Source organism: Ailuropoda melanoleuca, chromosome 8 (assembly GCF_002007445.2).
Source record: "Ailuropoda melanoleuca isolate Jingjing chromosome 8, ASM200744v2, whole genome shotgun sequence".
Classification (NCBI taxonomy): Eukaryota; Metazoa; Chordata; class Mammalia; order Carnivora; family Ursidae; genus Ailuropoda; species Ailuropoda melanoleuca.
The window spans coordinates 72418972-72444737 of NC_048225.1; the positions used below are offsets into that span (position 1 = coordinate 72418972).

A 25766-nucleotide genomic window follows, 5' to 3' on the forward strand; every position below is an offset into this window, starting at 1 on the left:
GTCTTTTTTGGGGGGTTAGTCACTTTCTCTAGAAAGAAATCCCTTCTTGGGAGCTGAGCAGAGGAAGGAAAGATGAGGGCTCACTGTTCTGTAAGCAGACTTGCCTACCCCGTTTTGAGTGCCTGCTGTCCCTGAGTCAGAGACTGGCTCACTTCCTGTGAGTAAACCCCCAGGGGTCTGCCCAGGCCCAACTCGAAGGCATTTTCTAGAAGTTGGTAAGAAAGAATCCAACCATTGTGTCAGTCTGTATTGGCATTTATCAGCCTCTGCAAGATAACACCAGATTAGCTTTGGGAGTAAAACTGTGGTGTTTCTCCCAGTTGATTCCTGCGTGATTTCCTTTGTGCTCAGGGTAGACCCCTGAAGGCCTCTTCTGTCCCCATCAGGTTGTAAATCAGGGTTTCTGTTCAGGTGATGTGTACCTGAGCGTCCTTTGTCTGACTCAGTTATTTTTATCAAGTCATACTGTACCTTTAATTTTACAGTTGGTACTTGTTAAAACTAGTTTCTGCCTTACCTGTTCCTGGAACTTACAAATCCTTTGCCAGTTAACGCAAGGCTTGGAAGCAGATCACGTGACTTCCTAGCAGCTTTCTCTTCTGGCTTTTGTTTTATTTAACTTTGCCTTTAGTGGCAACAGGGACTGCTGTCCTACCGTTAAAACATTTGCTTCGTTCACACCATAAAATTCCCAAGCGCCATAGAGCATTAGCAGGTGATCCTAGTGTGTGTTTTTTTTTTCCTTAAAGATTTGTTTATTCATTTGAGAGAGAGAGAGAGAGACCAGGGGGAGGGGCAGAGGGAGAGAATCTTCATCCAGACTCCCCGCTGAGCACGGAGCCCAGCTCGAGGCTCGATCTCACGACCCGGAGATCATGACCTGAGCTGAAATCAAACGTGACTCAACCGACTGAGCCACCCGGGCTCCCCTGTGTGCGCTTCCATTTACCATTGCTCACGTGCCATCTTCTGTTTGGCAGTAGCGATGTGTCTCTAAGTACCGAGTACTGGGTGGAGGTTGTTCCCGCCGGAATCCTTGTGATACAGTCTCCAGTTTGTTCACACTGATGAACAGTTGGCCGCTGACTCTGCAAAGGTTTTCACAGTGTAGGAAAAACTTGCTTGACCTGATACGTTCGTCTTACTAGGGAATTTATGAGATTAATTACCTTTGATAAGTTTAATGCAACCAAACATAATGATTCTCTTAAGAATCCAGTCATTCTTCCGTGTGTTCTGTTTGGATCACTTCCACGCACACGTGGTGCTTACTGTTCGGGCTGTGTAGGCTGAATGTGGGAAGTGCAGGGATGATTAGCACCCAGACCCTGCCTTCAAAAACCTTGGAGTCTCCTGGGTTGTTTTTAGGCTTTTCTGTGATGTCCTGAATTTTTAAAAGTACCCTAATGAACAGATTTTTTTTTTTTAAGATTTTATTTATTCGACAGAGATAGAGACAGCCAGCGTGAGAGGGAACACAAGCAGGGGTAGAGGGAGAGGAAGAAGCAGACTCATAGCAGAGGAGCCTGATGTGGGGCTCGATCCCATAACGGCAGAATCACGCCCTGAGCCGAAGGCAGACGCTTAACCGCTGTGCCACCCAGGTGCCCCCAGATTTTTTTTTAACCCCGACAAACAGCCTTGAGGAAGTCTTCATGCTTAGATGAACTCCAGGGTAGTGTTTTAAGAATTCCTGATGTATTGGGGCGCCTGGGTGGCACAGCGGTTAAGCATCTGCCTTCGGCTCAGGGCGTGATCCCAGCGTTATGGGATCGAGCCCCATGTCAGGCTCCTCCGCTATGAGCCTGCTTCTTCCTCTCCCACTCCCCCTGCTTGTGTTCCCTCTCTCGCTGGCTGTCTATCTCTGTCAAATAAATAAAATAAAAAATCTTTAAAAAAAAAAAAAAAAGAATTCCTGATGTATTAATGGACTGGCACGGACTCTGGGGTCCAGCCAGTGGTATCAGCTTGGGGAGAATGAGTTCACCTCAGCATCTGTTCCTCATCTCTGAAATGATGGGTTGGGGCAGGTTGGTCTTCTCATTTTTCTGTTTTTTTGTTTTGTTTTGTTTTAAAGATTTTATTTATTTATTCGACAGAGATAGAGACAGCCAGCGAGAGAGGGAACACAAGCAGAGGGAGTGGGAGAGGAAGAAGCAGCCTCCCAGCAGAGGAGCCCGATGTGGCTTGATCCCAGAACGCCGGGATCACGCCCTGAGCCGAAGGCAGACGCTTAACCGCTGTGCCACCCAGGCGCCCCTCATTTTTCTGTTTTTAATTAGAAGGGCCCGTGGTGCACTGTGCTTTGTAAGGACAAGTATAGGCGGTCGCTGCCCATGCTAGCGGTCAGGTCGGTGATGTGGGGGTGAGGATAGGAATATTTGCAAACTATCCCTTGGTGCTTTCTTCCAGGGGTTTTATCATGACGTGTTCCCTGATCAGCAAAACCTCCCATTTCCTACCCGCCGGCACCATCTGAGAATCTAATAGCATTAGTAATTACTACTTGGAGGAATAAATAATTCCATGTTATTTTATCAGAAGAAGAGAACTAACAGGAGTGCACTAAGGAAATTTACAGAAGATGAGATGTAACACCCAAGCAGGACATGAAGTTTGCTGTATTATTTGTCTGTCTTTGGTCACTATTTTTGTTATAATTGGAAGGCTGGAGTAAAAGTAGCTTTAACTAACAGTCAGAGGTTTATTAACCGACAAGAGGTCCCAAACCAGGCACTTCTGTTTTTAGTTCAGTGGCCCCACGGTGTCATCAGCAACATAATTCTTTCCACCATATTCTTTCATCCTCGGTATAATATCTTTGTTCTTGGGCTCCTTCCCGCGGCCTCCAGATGGCTGCCGTGGTTTCAGGCAGCACCCGAGAAAAGGGAGCTTAATCTCCTCCCATGAAGTTTTTATTACGGAAGAAGACCTTCACCAGAAGTTCCCGCAGCAGGCTTCTCTGAGTCCCCACTGGGCCTGGGTCACATGCTGATGCCTCTTCCAGTCGTGGGCAATGGGACAGGAACGGTGACTGGCTTCACCCCTGGGGGCAGGGAACGGTGGGCTCAAATTAGGGTTCGTCCAGCCAAGTGGAAGCAGAAGGTTGGGCTGGCAAGGGTGTTGGGTAGGCACCACGTAGAGTATGCTGGCATTCGGGATGCGGAGTAAAATTCTTCCTTTGTGTAGTTTTGTTTAAAGTAATTTCTGTGGGTCTCTTTCCTGAATTCTTTTCTGGAAATGGTTAATGTTTTGTCTGCAAAAGGCAGGAATGGGTGGGGGGCGGTGATAGACAGTGGACTAGTTAGGCACCTGTCAGCTGGGGGCACGACGCGGGAAGGTTTGAAGTGCGCATGCGCAGCGCCGCCTCGGGTTCGTCCCTGTGTTAACGCGAAGAAACGGAAGCTTCGTTGGGTTGAGTCACTGGCTCAAGGTTACTAGGTAGTGGCAGAGCTGCTGTTAGGTCCAGATCTGTCTGGCTCAAAGGCAGATGCTGATTTTCTCCTGCCTGCCCGCTTCCGTTCACAGCCCTTCTGATACTCGGTCTCATTTATCTCAGAATCTGAACACGCAGCTGTGTTTCACACCTATTTTTGGCAGCGACTACTGAAAAGGGTGTTTTGTGAACGGTCACCGAGCATATGGTAAAAGCAGATGTTCTCTCTTGGGGTTACCTCTGCTGGGGGCTCAGGCACCACTGAGATTAGAAAGGGCCGCAGAGACGATGGGAAGTGGACAGACAGCAGGACAGGACACAGTAGCTTCGGCTACCGTGCATGTTTGGAGGTAGGTGTCCTTGCTCTTCCGTAGCCCTTTCTTCGTGAACCCTGTCCCCCCACCTTCACCAGTATGTTTTTTATATTGGAATGGATTTCATACATGTGAAATTCAGGAGTAATTTTATCTCTAGTTGGCACTTAAGAGACCTGGGTCAAGCAATTTGTTTCTTGAAACATTTTCAGTAGTTAAGGACAATTTATTTTGTAAATAGTTGGGGGAAAATGTATCCAGAGCAATTTTTCACTGGATTGCTGTAATTCTTTGTGGTAAAGCCCACCCCCACCCTGCACAAAAAAGTGGAGGGTAGAGGGGGTGAGCGCCAAGGTGTGCAGTAAAAACATCTGGGTTAGCATAGGTGCTGTTCTTGGTGGTGTTTTAATTCTCGAATACCCAAGAGTGACGATCTTAGCAGTGGTGGAGTCGTTTCCACATTGATCTTGGTCCCCTGGATCCTCTTCCATGTTCCACAGAGACCCAGGATACTTTCAGCTTCCAGATCACCTTCAGAACCTGGCTTCAAAGAGCTGTTCTGGATTGAGCTAGATCTGTCAGCCGATGCCCAGTCGTGACCCACATCCCAGAATTCCTTTGGCTTCATTACGCCATCATGGGCACCTACTGGGTCGGCCCAGTCCTGCTCCAGGCACTTACCTAACAAAATCCCTGACCTCAGGACCCCATTGGAAGAGGGAAAGGGAGCGAGGACATGGGATAGTGGTAAGCAGTTTGGGGGGGAAAAAATCCATCAACAGGAGGGAATGCCTTTCATCTTTCAGTGTTTTCCCAGTTGCTTTTGACAAATTGTCGCGTGCTTTTGGCATGAAAGATGGCACTGTCTCAATGAAACACGTTACTGGTATTTTAACATTTACTGACTGATTCTCGGCTTATTCTCTATTCTTTCTTCGTTTTTGTTCTCTTTGTTCTTTCTTTTCCACTCACCTAGTGGATCAGTTAGCTATTGCTGTGTAACAAACCACCCCAAAACATACTGGCTTAAGCCAGCCACCATATTTATTTGGCTCCCAGTAGGTTGGCTGGGCAGATCTGGTCAGGAGCAGTTCAGCAACCTCTGGCTGGACCAGATCAGTCGGCTGGACTGTCTGCAGTGGTTTCCATCACAGTCTGTTAGTGGACAGGCTGTTGGCCTGAGAGGCAGCCCTGGGATATTGTTTTGTAACCACTTCGGGTGCACACCGTGCAGCCCTGACAGCCGGCATGTACCTTCTGGAGAAGTTGGAGGGCCTGCACTCCTCGGGCTCCCCCATGACACATTAGGGGATGCAGGCTATGGGGCTCCTAGGTGGGAATAAAGATGTTTAGTTGAAACTGCGGGCTTCTGGCTACTGAGCTTCTGGTTGCAAAGTTGAAAGCTGAAGCACCATATTTGGCTTCTCAAGGAGAGTTTCCTGGATTGGGAGAAAAGTTGACTTTGCGTTATATTGAACTTGTCTTTTGCACTCAGGGCTGTTGTGTTATTATTGTTTATAACTTGAGAATCTCCGGGTTGGAGGGGACGATAAGGGTCGTAAAGTGCAAGCACCTGTCTGATCTTTGAAACTCCAGCCTCTGCTCAGACCTCCTCCCCCAGGAGCCAGAGAGAACTCACTGTCCACCGCCGGCAGCCCTCCTGCCCTGGCTGCCCTGGCTGGGACCCTGGAGCCCCCTTCTCACTGCTGAGGCCAAAGGGAGGACTTCGTCTCCACTAGTCCATCCAGAGTGTTCTGTACATTGCTCCAGGTCATAGCTTTTTGGTTTTTTACTTTTAACAGGAAGAATAGTTATCTGGTCTTAGATATCGAAGAGGCAATACCTTTATTAGTTAGGATAGGATCAGACCAAAAGAATTATACTCTTAAGTAGGTACATGAGAAAATATTCGAAATGTTTTGAAGCACCTGTGTGTACAGAGTGACCAGGTCAGATTGGCCGTATCTGTGGGTGATGCCCAGCGTGCTGCTTTCTGAGGGGCATCAATCTGAGTGGGGCTCAGGTTGGTTGGTGGAAGTGCCCATCTTAGACCTGAAAACTCTGATCCCAGTTATAGGGGTTGAGGAATTCTGTGGCATGTATGGAGATAAGGGTAATTCCTGAGGAGGAATATGATATTGTATAGAAATTCCCGGTCAGATACAGAAGTCGATGTGCTGTGTGATGTCATAGGCCTCCGTGCACCAGCTTTCACGGTCACCGAAGCATCCCCAGCCTTGTTTTAGGGTCAGCCGTGGACATACTGTTTCTAAGGGGTCTTCTTGAAGACATTCAGAAGAAGGAGCTCATGACTCTGGAACCCTGATGTTACCGCTGTAATACTGCCTCTGCACCTGCCCCCGAAGGGACCACCGGGTTTTCCCAAACCCTTAATTGTGTTTCTCTTCTCCAGGGCCCAGTCATATACGCGCAGTTAGACCACTCTGGTGGACATCACAGCGACAGGATTAACAAGTCAGAGTCTGTGGTGTACGCGGACATCCGGAAAAATTAAGAGAAGATCTAGAACATACCCTAAGCAAGAAACAAACGAAATGGGACGCTTGTGCAGAAAATGGAACCCATAGCCACGTGTGGCCTTGGAGAGCCGGGCAAGGACCAACACAGTTTATTCATGGAAAGAGAAAAAGATGTGTATAAAGGATGTGTATAAATATTCTATTTAATCCGATATGGGGAGCCAATGTTGCATGACGAAAAGATGGTATGATTCTACGGATATATAAATTGTCTTGCTGTTTTGTACTTTCTTTCAGCATCCTTTCCAGTTGGGAAAAGTCAGAAACATTCCTGTCGCTGTCATTTAGGCGTGGTTTGCCTTCGTGGAGACGGTAGCAGATCTTCCGTATTTCAGTAGACCTGGCCCTTTTATCTAAGGGCTTAACCAGTCGTAGCATTGATCGTGGTTGGAGTGGAGACACTGTGATGGCAGCATGCCCGGGGGGCCTCTAACCCAGTGTTAACCCCACCTCTTGGGCTCTAGGATTTAGAAAACCTCCCTTAGCCATACCACTTGAAGTTTGAGAAGTTTTTGTTGGTGTTTTTCCTCTCTCAAATACAGGGCAGTTTTTTGCTTTAAATGTTGTGAGACCGTGAGACCGACTTTAATGTTAAATCCTTTATCGTATCAGTTTGTGCATTTGTCATAGCAAGACCAGCAAAGGATAAATGCCAAGGTCACCTCTTTCTAGGTACGTTTAGATCGATAACAAATACATGACTGAAGTGGGAACCTAGGCCTTGCTGGAGGAGCACTGTACCATTTGGAGAGTAAAAGGTACCACTTACGTTCATTGCCCAAGTCCCTCCTGCTCAAAATAAGGGTCCCCATACAGCCAAAGGAGAGGAATTTTATTTCCTTTTAAGTAGGCACAAATGGGATCAGTAGAAGCCAGTCTAGCATCCCAGAGCCGTCTCCAGAGAATCATACTTGTAAAAGCTTCCATCATGATTCCGGCAAGAGGCGGCATTGGTCATGGTTCTGTAATAGCTTCACGGTGCCTCAAAGGTAAAGAGAGTCTAGATTTTTAAATCAGCAGGTAGGGTTATTAGCACTTCTACTCTGGAAGTTTCTTCTCTGTTACTGTTTTTGGAGTTTTGGGTGGGGTTTTTTTGGTTTTTCTTTTTTGTTTGTTTTTACTTTTTTCCCCCCCACTTTTTCCCATTATATGGAATTGATAAACAATGAGACGAGGAAGAATTTGGGTATCCTTTCTAAGAATTCATCTTCTTCCATTGACTACCCTCCTTACCCCGTCTCAAGCCAATGAGTTTATCTTTTACTGGGAATGAAAAATGTGGCGAAGATCAGCGAACCCTTCTTTTTATTGTCATTCCCCCCTTTTCCTGGATTATTTTGTTTTAACAGAATTTCTTTTCCACTTAAAATGAAGTGGAACACCCTGGTCGGGGTCAGGATACCGGCCAGCGGGTCACAGAACACCTTCGGGTAATGCTGGTTTTCCTGCCGTTGCGCCTGAGGCATGCCCGGAGCAGCTCCCTTGGCCTCTCCGTCTTCTGTCCCCTTCGTGAGGGAAACTGAGGCCGAGTGTCTGCGTGCTCCCGGAGGGCCTTGGGTACAGAGGTATGCGCGAGGTGATAATGCAGGAAGGGTCTATGAGCTTTGACACTAATCCCTGTCCGGCCGTGTGGCCTTGTATTTCCCGAGGCCCCCCTTGCTGTGATGGCCCCGGGGCTCACCCAAGATGTTTCTGCAAGGCGGGCGACTTTGCCTTGCTCCCCAAAACTTCCCTGCATCCGTTCCGAGAACTGCAGGAGGCTCCGAAGACCTGTGTGTGCGTGTGTGTTTGGGGGGGGGTTGCTGGGATTGTCCCCCTTCTTCCATCGGATGCTGAGATGACAACATTCTTGGGGCGCTTTTGCCACCGTGAGACTTGGACAGCTGACCAGGACTGTTGTAAGGCAGAAAGTTCACCAATTGTTGAGAGACCAAGTGCATGCGATGTTTCCTTGCAGTTGTTTGTTGCAGAGAAAAGGGGCCTCCTCCGTCCGTCCCCCCCCACCCCGCCGGGTCCTGTGAATAAAGGAGACCCTCCTAATACCTCCTGAGAGTGACAGTCCCGATTGCTTGTGAAGCTGCCACCCCAGGGCACCAGCGCTGCGCCCCCTCTAGCGACTCCCACCGGCCTCCACCCCACCTCGCTGCCCCCCTGCTGCCTCCCCCCACCTCCTCCGCCAGCCAGCGTCATTCTGGGACTGTGGGGCAGGCTTGGGTAGAGCACCTCAGCCTCGGGGCTTTCTCCTAAACTCCTCTGGGTTTTTGGCCCTTCGCCTTGGTTCCCAGCATTGCGTGCCAGGCCCCAGATGACAGCAGTGGGGTTGCCCTCAGCCCGCGGAGCTGCCCTTCCCATGTCTAATTATTGGCAGAACGAGACCTTTTAACATTCCGTGTGATCAGGGACCACCCAGAAGGGATCACTTCGAGGTGAAAATCCCAGACCACCTGTAGGTTTTCAGTAGAAATGTATCCAGCTCGGGAAAAAGCATCAAGTTCATTATTATTTTTTGGTTTTTTCCTTCTTCAGAATTGTACTTTTGTGAATATTTTAATACATCTTTTTCAATTACCGAATTGTGTCCTGTGCTCATTTCTAACCCAAGTAGAAAAAGAGATGAAAGCCTTTTCCTTCATCGCACTCGGGTCACAGTGGCCTCATTCTTCAGGAACATCACGCATTGCCGGCCTCCGGCCCTTTGCACCTGCCGTCCCCTCTGCCCCTAGCTCGCAGTGGGTGGTTTGCTCACTCACTTCCTGTAAGTCTCTGCTCACTTCAGAGAGCCCTTCTGCCGTAGATGAAAGAGCAGCCTACCCCCCTCCGCTGGCTCCCCGGCCCCCTTAATCCCACTCTGTTTTTCTCCCTCTGTCCAGCTGTACATTTGCTTGTCTGCTTCTCCCTGTTGGAGCACAAGTCCCAGAACTTTGCTGTTCTGTTCGCCGCTCTGTCTTCAGTGCACAGAACAGGGCCTGGCGCTTAGCAGGGGCTCTGCACATGTCCTGGTTGGATGATGGGTGTTACTCGTTCAGCACATTTATATGGAGAACTGTCCCGCCCCAGGCGCTGTGCCGGGGTAGCAGGGGACGTAATGGTAATAACGAATAGCTACTAAGTACTTGCTGTGCACCGGCCCTCCGCCCTTACTCTGTAGAGCATAAATGTGTGCCAGTTGTACTAATCTTAAACCCACTTCTAGAAGGACGGGGTCATGCTTACGGGCTAGGACTTGCCCGAGCTCACTCAGCTACTAAGGTCGGGAGAGGCAGGGCTGGGCTTGGGGCTGTGGGATTGCAAGCCCTGTTCTTAAACACGGTGCCCCGTGGCCTAGCTCAGCAAAATAAAGAACAACCTTGTTCAAATCGATGTGTTGTGGGACCGAAATGCAGTTTTCTGTCCTTAGGAGCTAGGTGGGGGTGAAAAGTGAGGGAGGTGTTGTATAGACAGGCCCAGGGGCCTTGACCTCAGTTGGAAGACAATATGGTGATAGCCTGTGGAGAGCTGTGTCACAACGACTGTCTAAGGAGCAGTGATGGTTTCTAGGGATTTCTTACTTTGATAAAGTCCCATGGAGGCACGAGCCCCTGGCCTCCATACCTTCACACTCAGGGAGCTGGTGGGACCGCCTGCGGGAGCAGATGTCCCAGGAACCGCATCTGTCCCGGGATGTGGCAAAAAGAGGGACGCCTCCCCCAGCTCTCAGAGGCGGGGTGCTGGGAACTGAGTACTGGGGGGTTTCCTCCTGCTGGGGTTCTGGTTTCCGAGCTGCCTGGGGAACATGCCAACCAGATGTATACTCAGGTGGGTTACTTTGGCAGGATTTAAGAGGAAACCTCAGCTGTGAAGTCCCCTTTAAAGCTGAAGGCTCCCTCCTGGCCCTTCTGGGTGATTCCAATGCTTAACCAGGTTGGATTTAGGAACCAATGACTTAATCGCCCCAGCTGCCTGTGACGGCTGAGGGAGCGTTCTCGCAGAGGAGGAAAGTGGCATTTGTGTAAGGAACTGACCATGTTTTTCTGGTAGGTTCCCACACATAAACGTTCTTCCTGTATATCCAGATATTTTAGTATGAAGAATTTCAAACAGGCACAAAAGAGAATAGTAAAATCCACTTCCACATATCCGTCCTCAATGATTGCTTCATCCATTCCTTCCTTCCTTTTCCTCTTTTCTGAATTATTTGAAAACAACTCCCAAAACATGTCAGTTCACCCGACATTCTTTGGGCATCTTAAAAAATATGTAAATTTTCTTACATAACCATGATGTCACATTTAACAGAAACTTTTAAAAAAAAAAGATTTATTGGGGCGCCTGGGTGGCACAGCGGTTAAGCGTCTGCCTTCGGCTCAGGGCGTTTAAAAATATGTAAATTTTCTTACATAACCATGGTGTCACATTTAACAGAAACTTTTTTTAAAAAAAGATTTATTTATGAGAGAGAGAGTGCACAGGGGGAGGGGTAGAGGAAGATTTCCACGCCAGACATGGGCTTGATCCCAAGACCCAGAGATCAAGACCTGAGCGGAAACCAAGAGGCCAGGGCTCAGCTGACAAAGCCACCCAGGCATCCCTAATAGAGACATTAAAAAAAAAAAGTTAAAAAAAATGACATCTTGCCATTTGCCATGACATGGATGGAACTAGGGGGTTTTATGCTAAGCGAAATAAGTCAGAAAGACAATTACATGATCTTACCGATGTGCGGAATTTAAGAAACAAAACAGGGTCATAGGGGAAGAGAGGAAAAAATAAAACAAGACGAAACCAGAGAGGGAGACAAACCATAGAGACTCTTAATCATAGGAAACAAACTGAGGGTTGCTGAAGGGGGGGATGGGGTCACTGGGGGATGGGCATTAAGGAGGGCACGTGATGTGATGAGCACTGGGTGTTGTATATGACTGATGAATCACAGACCCGTACCTCTGAAACCAATAATACATCCTATGTTAATTAACTGAATTAAAATTTTAAAAANTAGGCAGACGCCCAACCGCTATGCCACCCAGGTGCCCCAAACCATAGAGACTCTTAATCATAGGAAACAAACTGAGGGTTGCTGAAGGGGGGGATGGGGTCACTGGGGGATGGGCATTAAGGAGGGCACGTGATGTGATGAGCACTGGGTGTTGTATATGACTGATGAATCACAGACCCGTACCTCTGAAACCAATAATACATCCTAGGTTAATTAACTGAATTAAAATTTTAAAAACCACATTTAAACAATAATTCCTTAACTACAGGGCGCGTGGGTGGCTCAGTTGGTTAAGCGTCTGCCTTCCTTCGCTCAGGTCATGATCCCAGGGTCCTGGGAGCGAGCCCGTGTGGGGCTCCCTGCTCAGGGGGGAGTCTGTTCTGCCTCTGCCCCGGCTCGTGCTCTCTCTCTCTCTCTCGCTCACTCTCAAATAAATAAAATCTTCAAAAAAATAATAATTCCTTGATTTCATCTAAAACCTAGTTCATACTCAAATTTCCCCTTGTCTCAAAAATGGCATTTTACAAATAGTTTCTTCAAATCAGGATCCAAACACAGCCCCAGACACGATGTCGTTTGTGTTCCAGAAACAAGGACTGGAGCGTAGTGCTCCGCAGTTTGCCTTCTCCCCTCAGCACTGTGCCAGAGAAGCTTCTGGGTGAGCACGGAAAGAACTAGGCCACGGGCCAGTAACACCTCGGGGGCCTTCTCTTGGGTCGATGCACCGTGTTTTAAACCATTTCTGACTTCCTGGATATTTGTTTCTCGTCTTGTTTTGTCCGTTCCAGGTGGTCCTGTCATTGTCTCTTGTTCTCATGAACTAGTAACGAGAAAAGGCCAATGTAATTATTTGCAGCTACGAGCAGCACAGGGTGAGAACAGTCCCCTGGCAACGGGGATCTGAGGGTGACGGGGGTGGCTCTCACGTCCTTCCCAAAGCCCCCGGGGCTGGCAGAAGGGCCCCTGGCTGGACTGTAAGAGGAACAGCGGGGGCAGGAGCAGGCGGGAGCTCCAGCACCTACAGGGGCCTGGCTGTGTTTACGAGGAAGGAAACACAAACCTTTCAAGCTCCCCGAGTCCCAGAGGACCTGCGGCTTCCAGCTTCCGTTTCCTCCTGCAAACAGGATGTTCAGCTATTGTCCGTTCTTGGCTCAGCTTTGGGTTTGATCGCCCGCCCGTCCATTCCTTCACGGGGAGCCTCGTGCCCGGCTGCAGGTGCCCTGAACAGAAGGAAGGGCTGGGTTCTTTATTTTTTTGAATCTCCCCCACTGGGAGGAGGGAGTCCGGCAGGTTTAGCATTCCCACCTCTGCCCCCCAGTGCTGCGCGGCTGGCATGGTTGGGGTTTACTTTGCCCTCCTGCGCCCCAATCACGGCTCTGCTGAGGCAGTGGGGGACCCGGCCAAGCGAAGGCCAGCTTGCTGAAGGCCTGGGGTTTTGCCTTCCCCGCCTCGGACTCCAAGGACACCAAGCTTTGTCTATAAATCCATTCTCGGGTCTTTCTCTGGCTTTCTATAGGGTTCTTTTTGTAATGACAGAGTTTCTCAGCACTTGATAAAAGAGGGCACCTGGGTGGCTCGGTCGGTCGTTAAGGCTCTGCCTTCAGCTCACGGCATGATCCCAGGGTCCTGGGTTTGAGCCCCGCATCGGGAGGCCTGCTTGTGTTCACTCTCTTGCTCTCTGTCAAATAAATGAATAATAATAAAAAAAAAGAACTTGATAGACAAAAACATAAGTGTTCCATTTATCTTGTAGGGGCTCTCTTATTATGTACGAGAGACCCAGAGGAATGCGGAGCGTCGTGCTGAAGAAGCCCCGCCCCTGCCCCCGCCGCCGGGCAGAACCCCAGAGGCGCTGTTTCCAACGTGTCTGGACGTCCCTATCTGAGTAAAAGCCTTGGCCTTTGCTACCCGTAAGCAGTTCCTGAGGGAGGTTGCTCTGCCGGAGGGAGACGTGTTTCTGAAAAGCTGGTCTGAGGATTTTGGTCCCAAAGAATGTAAAGTATCTGCGGGCCACGTGGGTGCTGGTGGCCACAGCGCGCTGTGTCCCTCTGCCCCGGGAGCCACGCGGAGCGCTGGCGTCCCAGCCCGTGGAACAGCACCGCACGCCGGGAAAGGAGCGCACGCAGAGGGCTTGGCACGAATGCCTGTGCCCCGGGACACCTCGGGACCTGCAGGCTGGCGGAGCGGAGGCTGCGCTGTTGGCTAAGCGAGCTTGAGCAAGAGCCAGCCAGCCCTCGGGAGGGAGGGAGGAGCACAGGAGCGCTCACACCCGGCTGGAAATCACTGGCCGCCTTCCCTGTCCTGGAAAGATTCGGGTTCCTATTGTACGGGTCGTCTATGTCCACGCATTCCGGGCTTTCAGATTAGCACTGTGCCAGGGCTCCCCCTGCACGCCGCCTCCCCGGGTCAGCAGGCAGGTGTTCAAGTCATTGCAAAATGCAGCCCCTTCCCGTGGAGGCCAAGGGCTGAGAGGGCGGACAGGATAGAGCAGCCTAGCCAGTGGACGCCCGGGCATTAGACGAACATCAGAGCTGCTGCCGAGCACCGGTTAGGCACCCTGGAATCCCATTCACTGGAGAAATGCGTCTCGATAAGACGTTTAGCCCATCCAGCCTGATACATTTACTCTTAAAGGCGAATAACTCCCCTCTGATCCAAGCTTCCCTTTCAATTTTCGGTGGTTCTGCTTTGGCATTTTAAGGTTAATGAAGTTTTTTTTCTTCTTAAATATTTTATTTATTTATTTGGTGGTGGTGGGGAGGGATAGCTCAAGCAGAGGGAGTGGCAGGCAGAGGGAGAAGCAGGCTCCCCACTAAGCAAGGAGCCAGACGTGGGGCTCAATCCCAGGACCCTGGGATCATGACCTGAGCTGAAGGCAGACACTGAACCCACCGAGCCACCCAGGCACCCCTAAGGTTAGTGAAGTTATTGCACTGTCCTATCTGGGAGCCAGTGGCCACATGCGGCCATTGACATTAAAATTATTTAAAAGTGGGGCACCTGGGTGGCTCAGTCATTAAGCATCTGCCTTCAGCTCACGTCATGATCTCAGGGTCCTGGGATCGAGCCCCGCATCGGGCTCCTTGCTCGGCGGGAAGCCTGTTTCTCCCTCTCCCACTCCCCCTGCTTGTGTTCCCTCTCTTGCTGTCTCTGTCAAATAAATAAAATCTTTTTAAAAAATTATTTAGGGGCGCCTGGGTGGCACAGCGGTTAAGCATCTGCCTTCGGCTCAGGGCGTGATCCCGGCGTTATGGGATCGAGCCCCACATCAGGCTCTTCTGCTATGAGCCCTTCTTCCTCTCCCACTCCCCTGCTTGTGTTCCCTCTCTCGCTGGTTGTCTCTATCTCTGTCAAATAAATAAATAAAATCTTTTAAAAAATTATTTAAAATTAAACACAATTTACAGTTCAGATCCTCAGTCACACTAACCACCTTTCAAGTGCTCAGTAGCTCCATGTGGTCTTGGAGAGTATGGGGACAGTGCAGAGACCGCATTTCCGCCATCACAGAAGGTTCTGCGGGACGGCGCTGGTGTAGACCAGGCTGAGCTGCAGCCTTTGGGTTAGTTGCACCCACACGCTCACAAGACTGGTGAAGGCCATTCCAGCTGGAAGGAACAGCCCAAAGGTTCAGGCTGGGAGAGAGACAGTGGAGAGCGAGAGAGGGAGAGGGCCAAATGTGATTGCAGCAGTCAATTTGGCCAGCACCCAGGCCCTGAAAGCCTTGCAGTCCAGGCTAAGAGACGGATGTTGTCCTGAAGGCAAACAGGCTTTTACACAGAGGAGCAGCCCACAGGGATTTGCAGGTGCGCAAGCTCACCCTACAGGTTGGGGTGGGGCGGGGGGGGGGCATCTGAAATCACAAACCACAGGTGCAGTTCATCCGCGGCCATCGAGGAGCTCGGTCCCAGACCAACTGGATTTTCCGCAGCGGTGGGAATGGAGATGGTCAGCAGGGTGTGAGGAGGGAGAACGGGAAAGGGCTTTGGCAGATTATAGCACCAGTGACCGGCACCACTAAGGAATGGGAGGCCCGGTCACCAGCAGGTGATGCTGAGGGCGCTGGCGCTGGGGCAGAGGCCAGAGGGAGTGATGTCATAGTGCATTCCACAAGTCCTGGGAAGATGCAAGCGCTGGAAACTTCCCCAGTCCCTAGTTGACCTGGCTTCTCCCTACCTGTTACTTGCCAGCATCCTCCTTGAACAGCCCGTCTACGATTTCTCCATGTTCTGCCTCCTCCAGTATCTCTCAAATCAAAGACCTGACTCTGTCTCCACTGCCCCTTGTCTCCTGCAGACCGTCCTAATTGCAGGCCCGCAAGGGCAACTACCTCCCGTCTTCGTGTGAGCCCAGCTCCCTTCCAACCCGTGCTCCACAAAGGGCTGGTCTTTTGAAAACAGAAACGCGGTGTAGATACTTCCTCAGGAAAGTCGGTGCCTCTCCCAGTGCTGGCAGGATACGGTCCCAGCCCCTAAGCCCCCCGGTCTACCAGGCCTTTAGCGAGGCCGATCCCACCCGCCTCCCACATCCTCATCACGCACCGCCTGGCTCCATGGAGCTCCGTTCAGACCACGTGGGAGGCCCAGGCTCTCCGTGGCCTCCACAACCTCCCAGCCCGGCGAGTCTTCCCCTGGCTGAGTCCTCTTCTTCCAGGAAGCTTTCTAGAAACTTCTAAAGCCGCATTAGGGTGCGCGCCTCTCCATTTTGTTCTCCCACAAAGCCTGTGTGGTTCCCCTCCAGAATCCTGCATTTTAATTGCCTGTTTGTTCCCTCTGCAGAATTTGGAGGACCTTACCTTAATTAACTCCTAGCAACCTTTTAAGGTGGATACTATTATCATCCCCGGTTTTTTTTTTTTTTAAGATTTTATTTATTTATTTGACAGAGAGAGAGAGACACGGCGAGAGGGGGAACACAAGCAGGGGGAGTGAGAGAGGGAGAAGCAGGCTTCCCTGCTGAGCAGGGAGCCCAACGTGGGGCTCGATCCCAGGACCAGATGGTGGGATCATGACCTGTGGCACCTAGGCGCCCCCATCCCCGTTTCAAAGCAAGGCAACTGCCCCACGAAGAGGTTAACTTGCCCAAGGACACCAAGCTAGCAACTGGCACTATGGCGACCCCATCCAGGGAGGTCCCGGGCCCACACTGTAACCGACCTGCAGAGGGGTCCTTATAGGTCCGTCCTCGTAGCCCCAGCGCAGAGCCCGGCCACCGCAGCTGATGAGAAGTACCTTGTTCATCTCCAGGAGGGTCCAGTTTACTCATCCAGTAAATATTAGGTTCCTACTTCTCGGGGTGCCTGTAAGAGTGAACTTGAGATGATCAGATGAAGATGTTAACTCGTTCGTCAGTTTGCAAGCACTTTCCGAGCACTTCCTGCCTGACCCCAGGCCTGGAGGTAGGGAATAAGGACAGAGCCCCCGCCCTCCGGGAGTTCAGGGACTTGCAGAGGAGGGGGGTCAAGGGCGCATGTTAAAAAAAAAAAAAAAAAAGGATCTATCTTCTCTTCTCCATTCCTCTCTGCTCCTGAAGCCTTCATGGATTAGGGGCCTTCTAAATGGGATTCTCAGCCGAATCCACCTTCTCCCGCGATGCGTCACCGTGGAAGCGGAAGTGGTTCTAAGGGTCTGAAGCCGCGAGCCGGCAGCTGGACTAGAACTTCAGGTCGGGCGGCGGCGGCCTCAGCCGGTGGCAGTGCTGCCCTCTGCTGGCCGGAGAGGGGACGCGCCCACGGCCGCCCTGTCGGTGGGAGGCGGGATCGCAGCCGGAGCGGGACGCAGACCGGGGACGACGCTGCCCCAGTGTGTTGATTTTGGACGTGAGGGAAGTGACGGGAAGGTCACATAACTGATTTGTGGCATGGTCGCGGCCGGAAACCAAGTGCAGGGTTCCTGTAAAGCCCGATGCACTCGCCTCTGGACTCGGGCGCGTGCAAGGGCGGATCTTCCCAAGGCAGCGTGGGAGTTACAGGGCTGCGCTTCCAGTAACCCCCTGCCTTCTCCCTGTCCCCCTAGCCCAGCCTTCGCTTTGGCTTGCTCGGAAGCCAGTCCGATAAGGGGAAAGACGCTTTTGAAGTTTGGGGCAAGGAAGGATTGTGGGCACCCTCACATCCCAGCTCCTTACTGGAGGCCTTCCTCTCTCCTGGGTTCTAGTCATTTAATGGCAGGCCCTGCCCCAGGCAGGGGGGTATGGGGGGAGGCAGGGAGGACGGTAGCCCTCACCTCCAGGACAGAGCACCCTCTGTAGGATGGGCCGCCAGACACTTGGCCTGCATCTCCTGTAAGCTCCAAACACCTCTTTTCTGTTGGCTAAGCTGTGCTCCCGCCCAGGCTGTCCTACACACCCACCCATCTTCATGCCACTTGCCCTCCAGCCACTCCAAGAAGGGACAATGTAACCAAAATGACTTGTTTCTGAGGCAGTTCAGCTAAGTCTCCTGAGATGTCTGGCTGTCGTGGGTGCAACTCTCCACCGCTCTATTCTAACCACGGCGCAGGGGGCCAGGCGAGCTGTACTGGCGCACCTGCTTCCTCTAATGGATTTACGAGCTTGGTAAGGTCAAGGGTTGGTCTTTTATGTCTTTGTAGCATAACCTCCACTCCTTCATCAGTTCCTGGTACATGGTGATTAGTCAAGACGCGTTGGTTGAATGAGTAAATAAGTAAATGAAGACAATAAATGATGATGAAATAATGAGGGCAGTTAGAAGCGAGTAATTTTGATGCAGCACCATGAGACAAGGACCCAACTTCCCAAAAAACAACTTCGAAGGGGATGATACTTACATGCAGGTTATTGTTTGACATGTTTATCTTAAAATCAGTCATCTGTCTACTACTAAGTTTTTTACTTGTGTGGCGAGTTGTCATTTCCCGCACCTTTTCACCTCTGTCATCTGCGGTCCTCACACCCATGCCCCGAGACAGGGAGATTAGGTGACGAGCCACAGGAATAAAGTATGTGTGCGGCAGAGCTCGTGCTGGAACTTAACACTATAATTTCCTGGGCTGCTGTTCTCCCCACTGCCCAGGCCACTAGGCCTCTGCAGAGCACAGTTATGTTACCAGGATGAAAAATACACACCTTCGCTTTGTGCAGGACAGTGAAATCCTGGCCTACTAAAGAAACACCCGTCTGGTGGACTGCCACCACCATCTCTAGGAGAAATGCGGGTGTGCGTTAAAGCAGGACATCTCGAGGCCCATCAGAAGAACACCTCCTCCCGGGATCAGAAGAGGACTGGAATTAACAAACGGAAGTCCTGGTACACCTGTTGAGATGGCCACCTGCGTCCATGGAATGAGCCAGCACCAGTGAGCTGTGGCCATGAAGAGGTGGGCTGAGTCTACGTGGATTCCATACCCTCAGAGGCACAAAATGCCACTAAGAACTGTTCTGTCTGGGGTGCCTGGGGGGCTCCGTCGGTTAAGCATCTGCCTTCAGCTCAGGTCCTGATCCCGTGATCCCAGGGTCCTGGGATCAAGCCCCAAGTCTGCTTCTCCCTCTGCCTGCTGCTCCCCCTGCTTGTGTTCTCTCTCTCTCTGTCAAATAAATAAAATCTTAAAAAACAAAAACAAAAAACCCCAACTGTTCTGTCTGCCAACAAAGAGAGACAGCGTGGGTGGGTGGCTCTGGGGCACGTTCTCGAACGTCTGGGAAACGAAGTCGAGTGCTGTTACTCTCTTAAACCAAACAAGCAAACAAACCCCACACATGTACACATACATCTGAATTACTAGTATTTCAACTTTTCAAAATCTATTTCCACGGATACTTGGTGCATGTGGAAGCCGCAGTCAGCCGCCACAACACGGTGTCTGCAAATCGTGCCCTACGGACCGTGAAAAGAACTTGCCGTTTGCAATACTGTGCACACTACAGACAAAAGATGGAACAACTAGACATGTAAAAATAAACATTTTTGGTTTAATAGATTCACTAGAAATGTATTTGTCACAACATGGACCATTTTGATACGGACATTCTTCCACAGGACACACATTTTTGCATGGGCCGAAATGAACAGGTCAAGTTGAAAATGAGAGGCAAAGGCAGTTTGTGTGAAGCGGGGAGACAGTAAACATGAGCCCGCCGACCCTTTCTGACCCTCCAGAAAGAGAGGGAAGAAACCAGCGTGTCTGGTTCTGTGTCTGGAATGAAAGAGAATATGCGGGAACCTGGGGGGGGTGGGTGCCGGCTGCAGAGAAAGGGTAATGATGGGTAATCGCAAGAGGAGGAGTCTTACTGAAATCTTTGTCCTCTTGCATGAAATGTTAGAAAGGATTGTCCAGGATATTTACTCTCATCAGGAATTTGTTTTTTTGAATATCCTGCATGTTTACCTTGCCAGATATAATTTTTTCCCATGACGGAAGCCTCGAGATTGTTTGAAGCCATGGGTCTTCTGTTAACTCGGAGCTTGAGTACCACCGTTCCTGAGAGGAGGGAGGGGGCCAAGAATTAAGCAGTGCTCCTCGACTTGTGTGACCAAGGCTGGGCTCGTACAGAAATGGTCTAGCATCTTTGAGCTTTCAGAACCACGTGAACCCACAGACAAGTGATGAATTTTGCTGCCAAAACTCAAATACTGACACATGACCCTTTAAATAAACCCATAGAAGTGTACATCCATTCACTTCAACAAATGCTGAGTACATGCCATGCAACATGACACAGACTGGAAAGCGGTGAGGGCCACAACGAAGGGGCAGAGATCTTGCTGACGCAGATGTGAATGTGAGGGAGATTCTATGGGAACTCAAAGGGGAAGAGGAGGCACACACATCTGAACTACAGATCTATCAGCCCTTTCAGGAAGAGTCCAGAAAGACCTCCCATGCTTGGGGAAGCCTAACCAGGCAGCAAGCTTCCGGGGCTTCCTTGGAAAGGTGGGCATCCCCATCCCAGCTTGCTGGTTGGCGGTACCTACTTTGCTCATGTTCAGCCAGCATTTCTCCAGCACGTTCCCCTGTGTCTCAGAGAGCTGTAAGGCTGTGTTCAGGAAGAGCTCACAGTTCTGTCCGTCTCCCATTAGTATACAGACATAGGCCATCAGGTGGTAGAGCCTCGGGTAGAAGACAGGGCCGGTGGTATTCTGAGCCACCAGACTCTCCAAGTTCTGAAGGAAAAACAGCATATTCGAATCAGAAAGGGGTCCTTGGCTGCAAAGATTGTTCCTCCACAGATAATCTGGGAACATTTCAAAGCTTCAAGCAATCAAATGAAAAAGCACATTACAGAGACATACATAGCAAGTAGCGGACATAAGGTGACACGCATCAAGTGGCGTAGCCTCAGCGGTCCCCCCAGACCAAGAATGCGATATGGGGGGGGCTTGCTAACCCTTCTCTGCAACCACTTTTTAGAAAAATTTCTTTTCTTTTGATTACCAAAGCAACATAAGTTATTGTTCAAAATGTAGGGGAAAAAGTATAGAATAAGAATTACCCGTAAGTCTAGCACCCAGAAAGAAATATTTTTAACATTTGGGTACATCCTTTCCCACTTATTTCTCTGCCCTCCCCTTCTCTAAAAAAACCAAACAAAAAAATAAGCAAGCTGGATGTGGCATGATAATAGCAGAGCTATGCTTTTTATGTCATGCTAGAGAAGATGGAAGATGTGCCCCATAGAAGTGTCACCTCTCAATTCCAGCCAATGGCTGCCCTTGGGGAATGTGGGCCTAGAGTCACCAGATACTCCAGTTTTTAAAAGAAGAGTCAGAAATTCAGAATTTTTATGTCAGACATCCCAATGTTTAAATGCACCATGACCAACTTAACCAAGTCCTCTTTGTAAAGTACATATAGTTTTTCTTTTCTCCTAGTTTTTTTAATGCTATCAACCTGAGATCAACATCTTTATAGATAAATTTTTGTTTGCCATCTGATTATTTCCTTAGGATAATTCCCAGGGAGAGAATTAACCGAGGTGTGTTATTTTAAAGATATTTTGCCAGAATGCTCTCTGGAAAGTTTGTGGGAGTCTTTCAGAATACAAATATGTCTTCTTCCATGTCTTTGCTAATTTCATGGTCAATGAAATGATGTCTTATTGTTTTATTGCATTTACTTCAATATTATAGAAATTGAATCAAAACTTGGAGTTTTCTGGACTGATCAGTTCCATGTCTATTTAGCCCATCGATAACTGAAGAAATGAAACATTTACTGGGAACAAGACATTGTTCTGTGTACAGTGGGAGACACACACTTTGCTCTTCATTCGTGGTCCCGTGTTCTCTCCGTTCCCTCCATCGCACCTTCCCAGTCCCGGGCCCCCTCCCCTACCGGCTTCTCCAACTCAGATAAACCACCAACTCCTCAGGGTTTTTCTCCTCTTTCTGGTAACCCCGGTAGTACCTACTGTATTTTTAACCTGTACTGGCTTAGTGTAGGTGAGTGTTATCGCTTTACTACTCACTAAATAAAGATGTGCTTTCTTTTCAGCACCTGCTAGTTTGTCTATCTGGATTTTCATATATTAGTTTGGCCGAAAGTATGGTACACCTTTATTATTAATCAATAGTTAGAAGTGATAATGACAGCCAATTCATTTGTCATATGTAATGTGCCTGGTAGTTGGGAGAAAAAAAAAAAAACGAGAGATAGAGAGAATGTTGGAATAAATCATGTGTAAGATGGTAAAAAACCAAACAAACAAAAAACCTATTTTTTTCTGACCAACATGGAGTTAAGCATGTCTCAAATCCCTCATAAGTCATTCTCTCAACTTAAGGAATGACGTTTACTCTATCAAATTACATGAAATTACACAATACAGAATAATTATGTAAAACAAAATAATGTTTTATATAACCAAGCAAGTCCATATCCTCAGTGAGAGCCAGTAGAATGCTTTATTATTAGAACAAATAAATACATGCTCTATGTCAAAGAGGTCCCTAGATCATGAGAAGGTAGTTTGGTCAGCGTCTTGATTTTAAAGCCTCTAAGACCCTGAGCAGAGAACCCAGACAAGCCTGTCCAGACTTCTAACCTGCCAAACTGTGAGGTCACAAATCTGTGTTATTTAAGCTGCTAGATGTGTGGTAACTGGGGACCCAGCAGTGGAAAACGAATACACTTGTGCCCAGTTTTTAAGAGAACAAGGCAAACGGGTGTCGAGCCCACGCCACAGAGTCAGCCCTTCACTCCCTTGGAGGGCATGCCCAGTCTAGGCTGTAAACCTAGAGGTGTGATTTGCTCCCCCTTGGGCCCTCACAGCTGTATCTGGTGGTCACTACATAGCAGCTGAATATTTTCCTTATGTATCTACTTTTGCACTCGGCACAATTTTGTTCAGTGAGTGGAAGAGATGCACGTTCCGTAATGCTTGTATTGAAGTGTTTGAAAATTCATTTTACAAGTTGGGTTTTTTTGTTTGTTTGTTTTTTTAAGAAGTTAACTTAAAAGACACATTCAGGATCAGTTTGAATATTTTAAATTTCCACGTGCAAAGACTTACCCACCAAGCTGTTGATCACAGGAACAGCAGTAAAATGCTATGAAAAATTCCTGTCCCAGAACAGTTTGGCATATTGTCCAACAAGATCTTTGAGATTTAATCTATAAGAGAAAATACTATGCTTCCTCTTAACTCGTGGTGTGGAAAACAATGTACTGACAGGAAATCATTCACACTATAGTTTATTTGATAGCACGTTTTAAAAATGGAAATGTGCACATGTGCATACATAGAAAAAAATCCGAACCCGTGGTGTCTCTATAGGTAAAAAGTGGTTCTCTCTGAGTAGTGAGATTGTGGGCAATTTATATTTTCTTCTCATTTGGGGGGAAGGCATTACCTTAACATTTTGTACTATCGACATATAAATTCTGGAATCCGAGAAAATAATTATCACAAGGACGTAGACAGATATCCACTTAACGAGTGGTTTATCGTGGGCTCACCTTGAGCAGCTCGACTCCGCTGTCTTGAGCATTCTCAGATTGGCCCTCGATCTGCTTTTGAAGGTAGAGAACTTCCCCCTCCATGTACCTACAGATTCCTTCATAGTAGAGAGCTGTCGGTGTTCTTCTGGGCACTAGGTTTTTAGCTCTGCTGGAAAATATGTGGAAGTTGTCCCATTCCTGAAGCCTGGCATACCTGCACCACCACAGAAGAACACAAGTCAGTGCTGCCCTTGGAAGGAGCTGAGGTTCTGCAAGTAACAGCTCCCAGGACCTGCACCTGGGAGCCTGCCGTCTGCTCCCCAGTGGGAATGGTGGGATATGGAGTGGGGCAAGAATAGAACGTTTTTGATGGTTTGAGGCAAAGAGAATCCTTGGGAACGCTCAGGTAATATTAGCAACCAGTTATTTAACTCTTTGGACTCTAAAAAAGCGAAGGATATCGGACGCTTGAGCTATACATTCTAGAGCTGGAAGACATCGCTCCAATCCCAAGGAGAGAGGGCCTAGGCCAGTGCTGCTTGAAGTGTGGGCCACAGACTGGGATCACCAGTGTCACCTGGATGCTCCTTAGAAAGGCAGGCTCGCTGGTCCTATCCACATCTGCGGAATCAGACCCTCTGGGGATGGATGGGGCCAGGAATCTGAGTTAATAAGTGTTAACAAGACTTCCAGGTGATTCCTGTGCCCATGAAAGTGTGGCGAGCCCTGGCCTAGGCCACAGCTGTTGAAAGAAAATAGAGTAGAATAAAAAATTAGGATGACAGGGTGCCTGGGTGGCGCAGTCGTTAAGTGTCTGCCTTCGGCCCAGGGTGTGATCCCAGAGTTCTGGGATCAAGCCCCACATCAGGCTCCTCCACTGGGAGCCTGTTTCTTCCTCTCCCACTCCCCCTGCTTGTGTTCACTCTCTTGCTGGCTGTCTCTGTCAAATAAATAAACAAAATCTTAAAAAAAAAAATTAGGATGACTTTTGGACTTTAGATTCTTCGAATTTTTATTCACATGGGCAAGTGAATTCGACTTGGGACTTTAATTTCTTTGGACTTTTACTGGTAAGGGTAATTAATTTGTGGAGTTTAATTTCTCCTAAGGAATTTTATAAAAACTCCCAAGGAGTTTATTTCTATTCAGTGTTGGAACTGCTCTATAGTTTGTGGCACTTTGCATAGGACTGTCTTCATGTTGTCATTTAATTTCATCACCAAATTGAAATATTGGACCGCATGGCTGCATATGTGATACAGGAAGTAGACTAGGGAATGATGCTGTGCAAGTAATTGAACGAATGAATGTTCTGGAACCTTGCTGTTGCTCTACTTCCTTGAAGGCACCACCACAGCTGCAGCTTGACTGAATTAAAAACTTGATGAGTTAAAGGCATTAAGCCGAGGCTTGACGGGTTAACAGGGTACAGAGGGTGCTGCTTGCCCTCCCACAGATTCCTCTCAGGTGAGGGAGCTCAGCGGTGCAAAGCACGACCTCTCTTCCCCCGCCTCGCTCGTGGCTCCAGTGGTCCGGAGGGGCGGGTTGTTGGTGACTGTGGGAAAGGAGGTAGGCAGGGGTAGCCCAGGACCTGGCCCCCTCCGGCCCGAGGGGCAGGAAGGCCCACAGGGAGCTTCGTATGGCTCTTCTGTCTGCCGTGTGGTGGAAAGAAGCCCGTTTTGATGGGGGAAAACAGCAGATTTCCAGAACTGCCTGCCTGTCGAATGGGCAAACCTAATACTGGGGTTCCAAATTAGGAAGCCCACCCACCCGCAGACACAAGCCACATCCTCCAACATCACTTCTATCAACAATGGTTTTCAACATACTTCCATCTGGTGGGGGCTGGTGCGCAAGTGGCGCTATTTATGTGTCTCTCTCAAACCCCAAACACTCCTCAGAAGCCAGTACTCTCACCCCTCTCTGTACTAATAAATGCTTGTTGCCCTGAATACAACTGCGGTGGTCTTGCCTAAGGGGGATGAACTAGGTGGCCCCCAAGGTGCCTTTCAGCGTAAATCCACTCTGACGCCTTTGATCTGTCTCCGTATAAATTATAAATTTTTTTTTTAAAGATTTTATTTATTTATTTGATAGAGATAGAGACAGCCAGCGAGAGAGGGAACACAAGCAGGGGGAGTGGGAGAGGAAGAAGCAGGCTCATAGCGGAAGAGCCTGATGTGGGGCTCGATCCCATAACGCCGGGATCACACCCTGAGCCAAAGGCAGATGCTTAACCGCTGTGCCACCCAGGCGCCCCTAAATTATAAATTCTTTTTCTTTTCTTTTTTAATCTCATAGAACTCTTCTTGAGGAGTCAACCTTTTCCGGTTTAGGAGTTAGTGATATGCAACACATCGTTACCAGTTACCAGATAGCTACACAGGAATAGAGCCCCAGGAGGATGCCACTTTGGAATTTGAGGATTCTGTTGTCTTCGTTTTGGTATATGAATTCCAAACATTCTTCAAATGTCTTATAAACAAAGCCTAAAAAAGAGAGAAACAGGAGAGCTTTGGTGGTGGGTGGGGGTGGTCCTGTTCTAGCCTAGTAGCTCCTTGTGGGGAGAGGCCATAATCTCTGTTTATAGACTCCAAAGGGTCCTGT

At 49.1% G+C, this 25766-nt stretch overlaps 2 protein-coding genes and 1 long non-coding RNA gene across 6 annotated transcripts in view; 1 reads left to right on the forward strand and 2 right to left on the reverse strand.

Annotated features, from left to right (window-relative positions):
• MPZL1 (myelin protein zero like 1) overlaps positions 1-8863 on the forward strand; it is a gene marked incomplete at its 5' end in the record, with an annotated part of 43921 nt that extends 35058 nt beyond the window's left edge. The window contains one exon of the mRNA XM_011235931.3: positions 6164-8863. Coding sequence (XP_011234233.2) covers positions 6164-6265 — 102 coding nt within the window. The remainder of the gene's footprint in view (positions 1-6163) is intronic.
• Positions 8864-11396: 2533 nt separating this feature from the next.
• On the reverse strand, positions 11397-16910 carry LOC117803403. Its single transcript, XR_004627237.1, has 3 exons — positions 16422-16910; positions 12326-12943; positions 11397-12085 (listed from the first exon to the last, which is right to left on the reverse strand). It is a non-coding gene; the product is annotated as an uncharacterized LOC117803403 (long non-coding RNA).
• Positions 16911-19247: 2337 nt separating this feature from the next.
• ADCY10 (adenylate cyclase 10) overlaps positions 19248-25766 on the reverse strand; it is a 78768-nt gene continuing 72249 nt past the window's right edge. For all 4 annotated transcript variants that reach the window (XM_034666684.1, XM_034666685.1, XM_034666683.1 and 1 more), the window contains 4 exons: positions 25531-25648; positions 23178-23373; positions 20195-20383; positions 19248-19700 (listed from right to left, as the gene is read on the reverse strand). In XM_034666684.1, the coding sequence (XP_034522575.1) occupies positions 19539-19700; positions 20195-20383; positions 23178-23373; positions 25531-25648 (665 nt within the window). In that variant the 3' untranslated portion in view covers positions 19248-19538. The remainder of the gene's footprint in view (positions 19701-20194; positions 20384-23177; positions 23374-25530; positions 25649-25766) is intronic.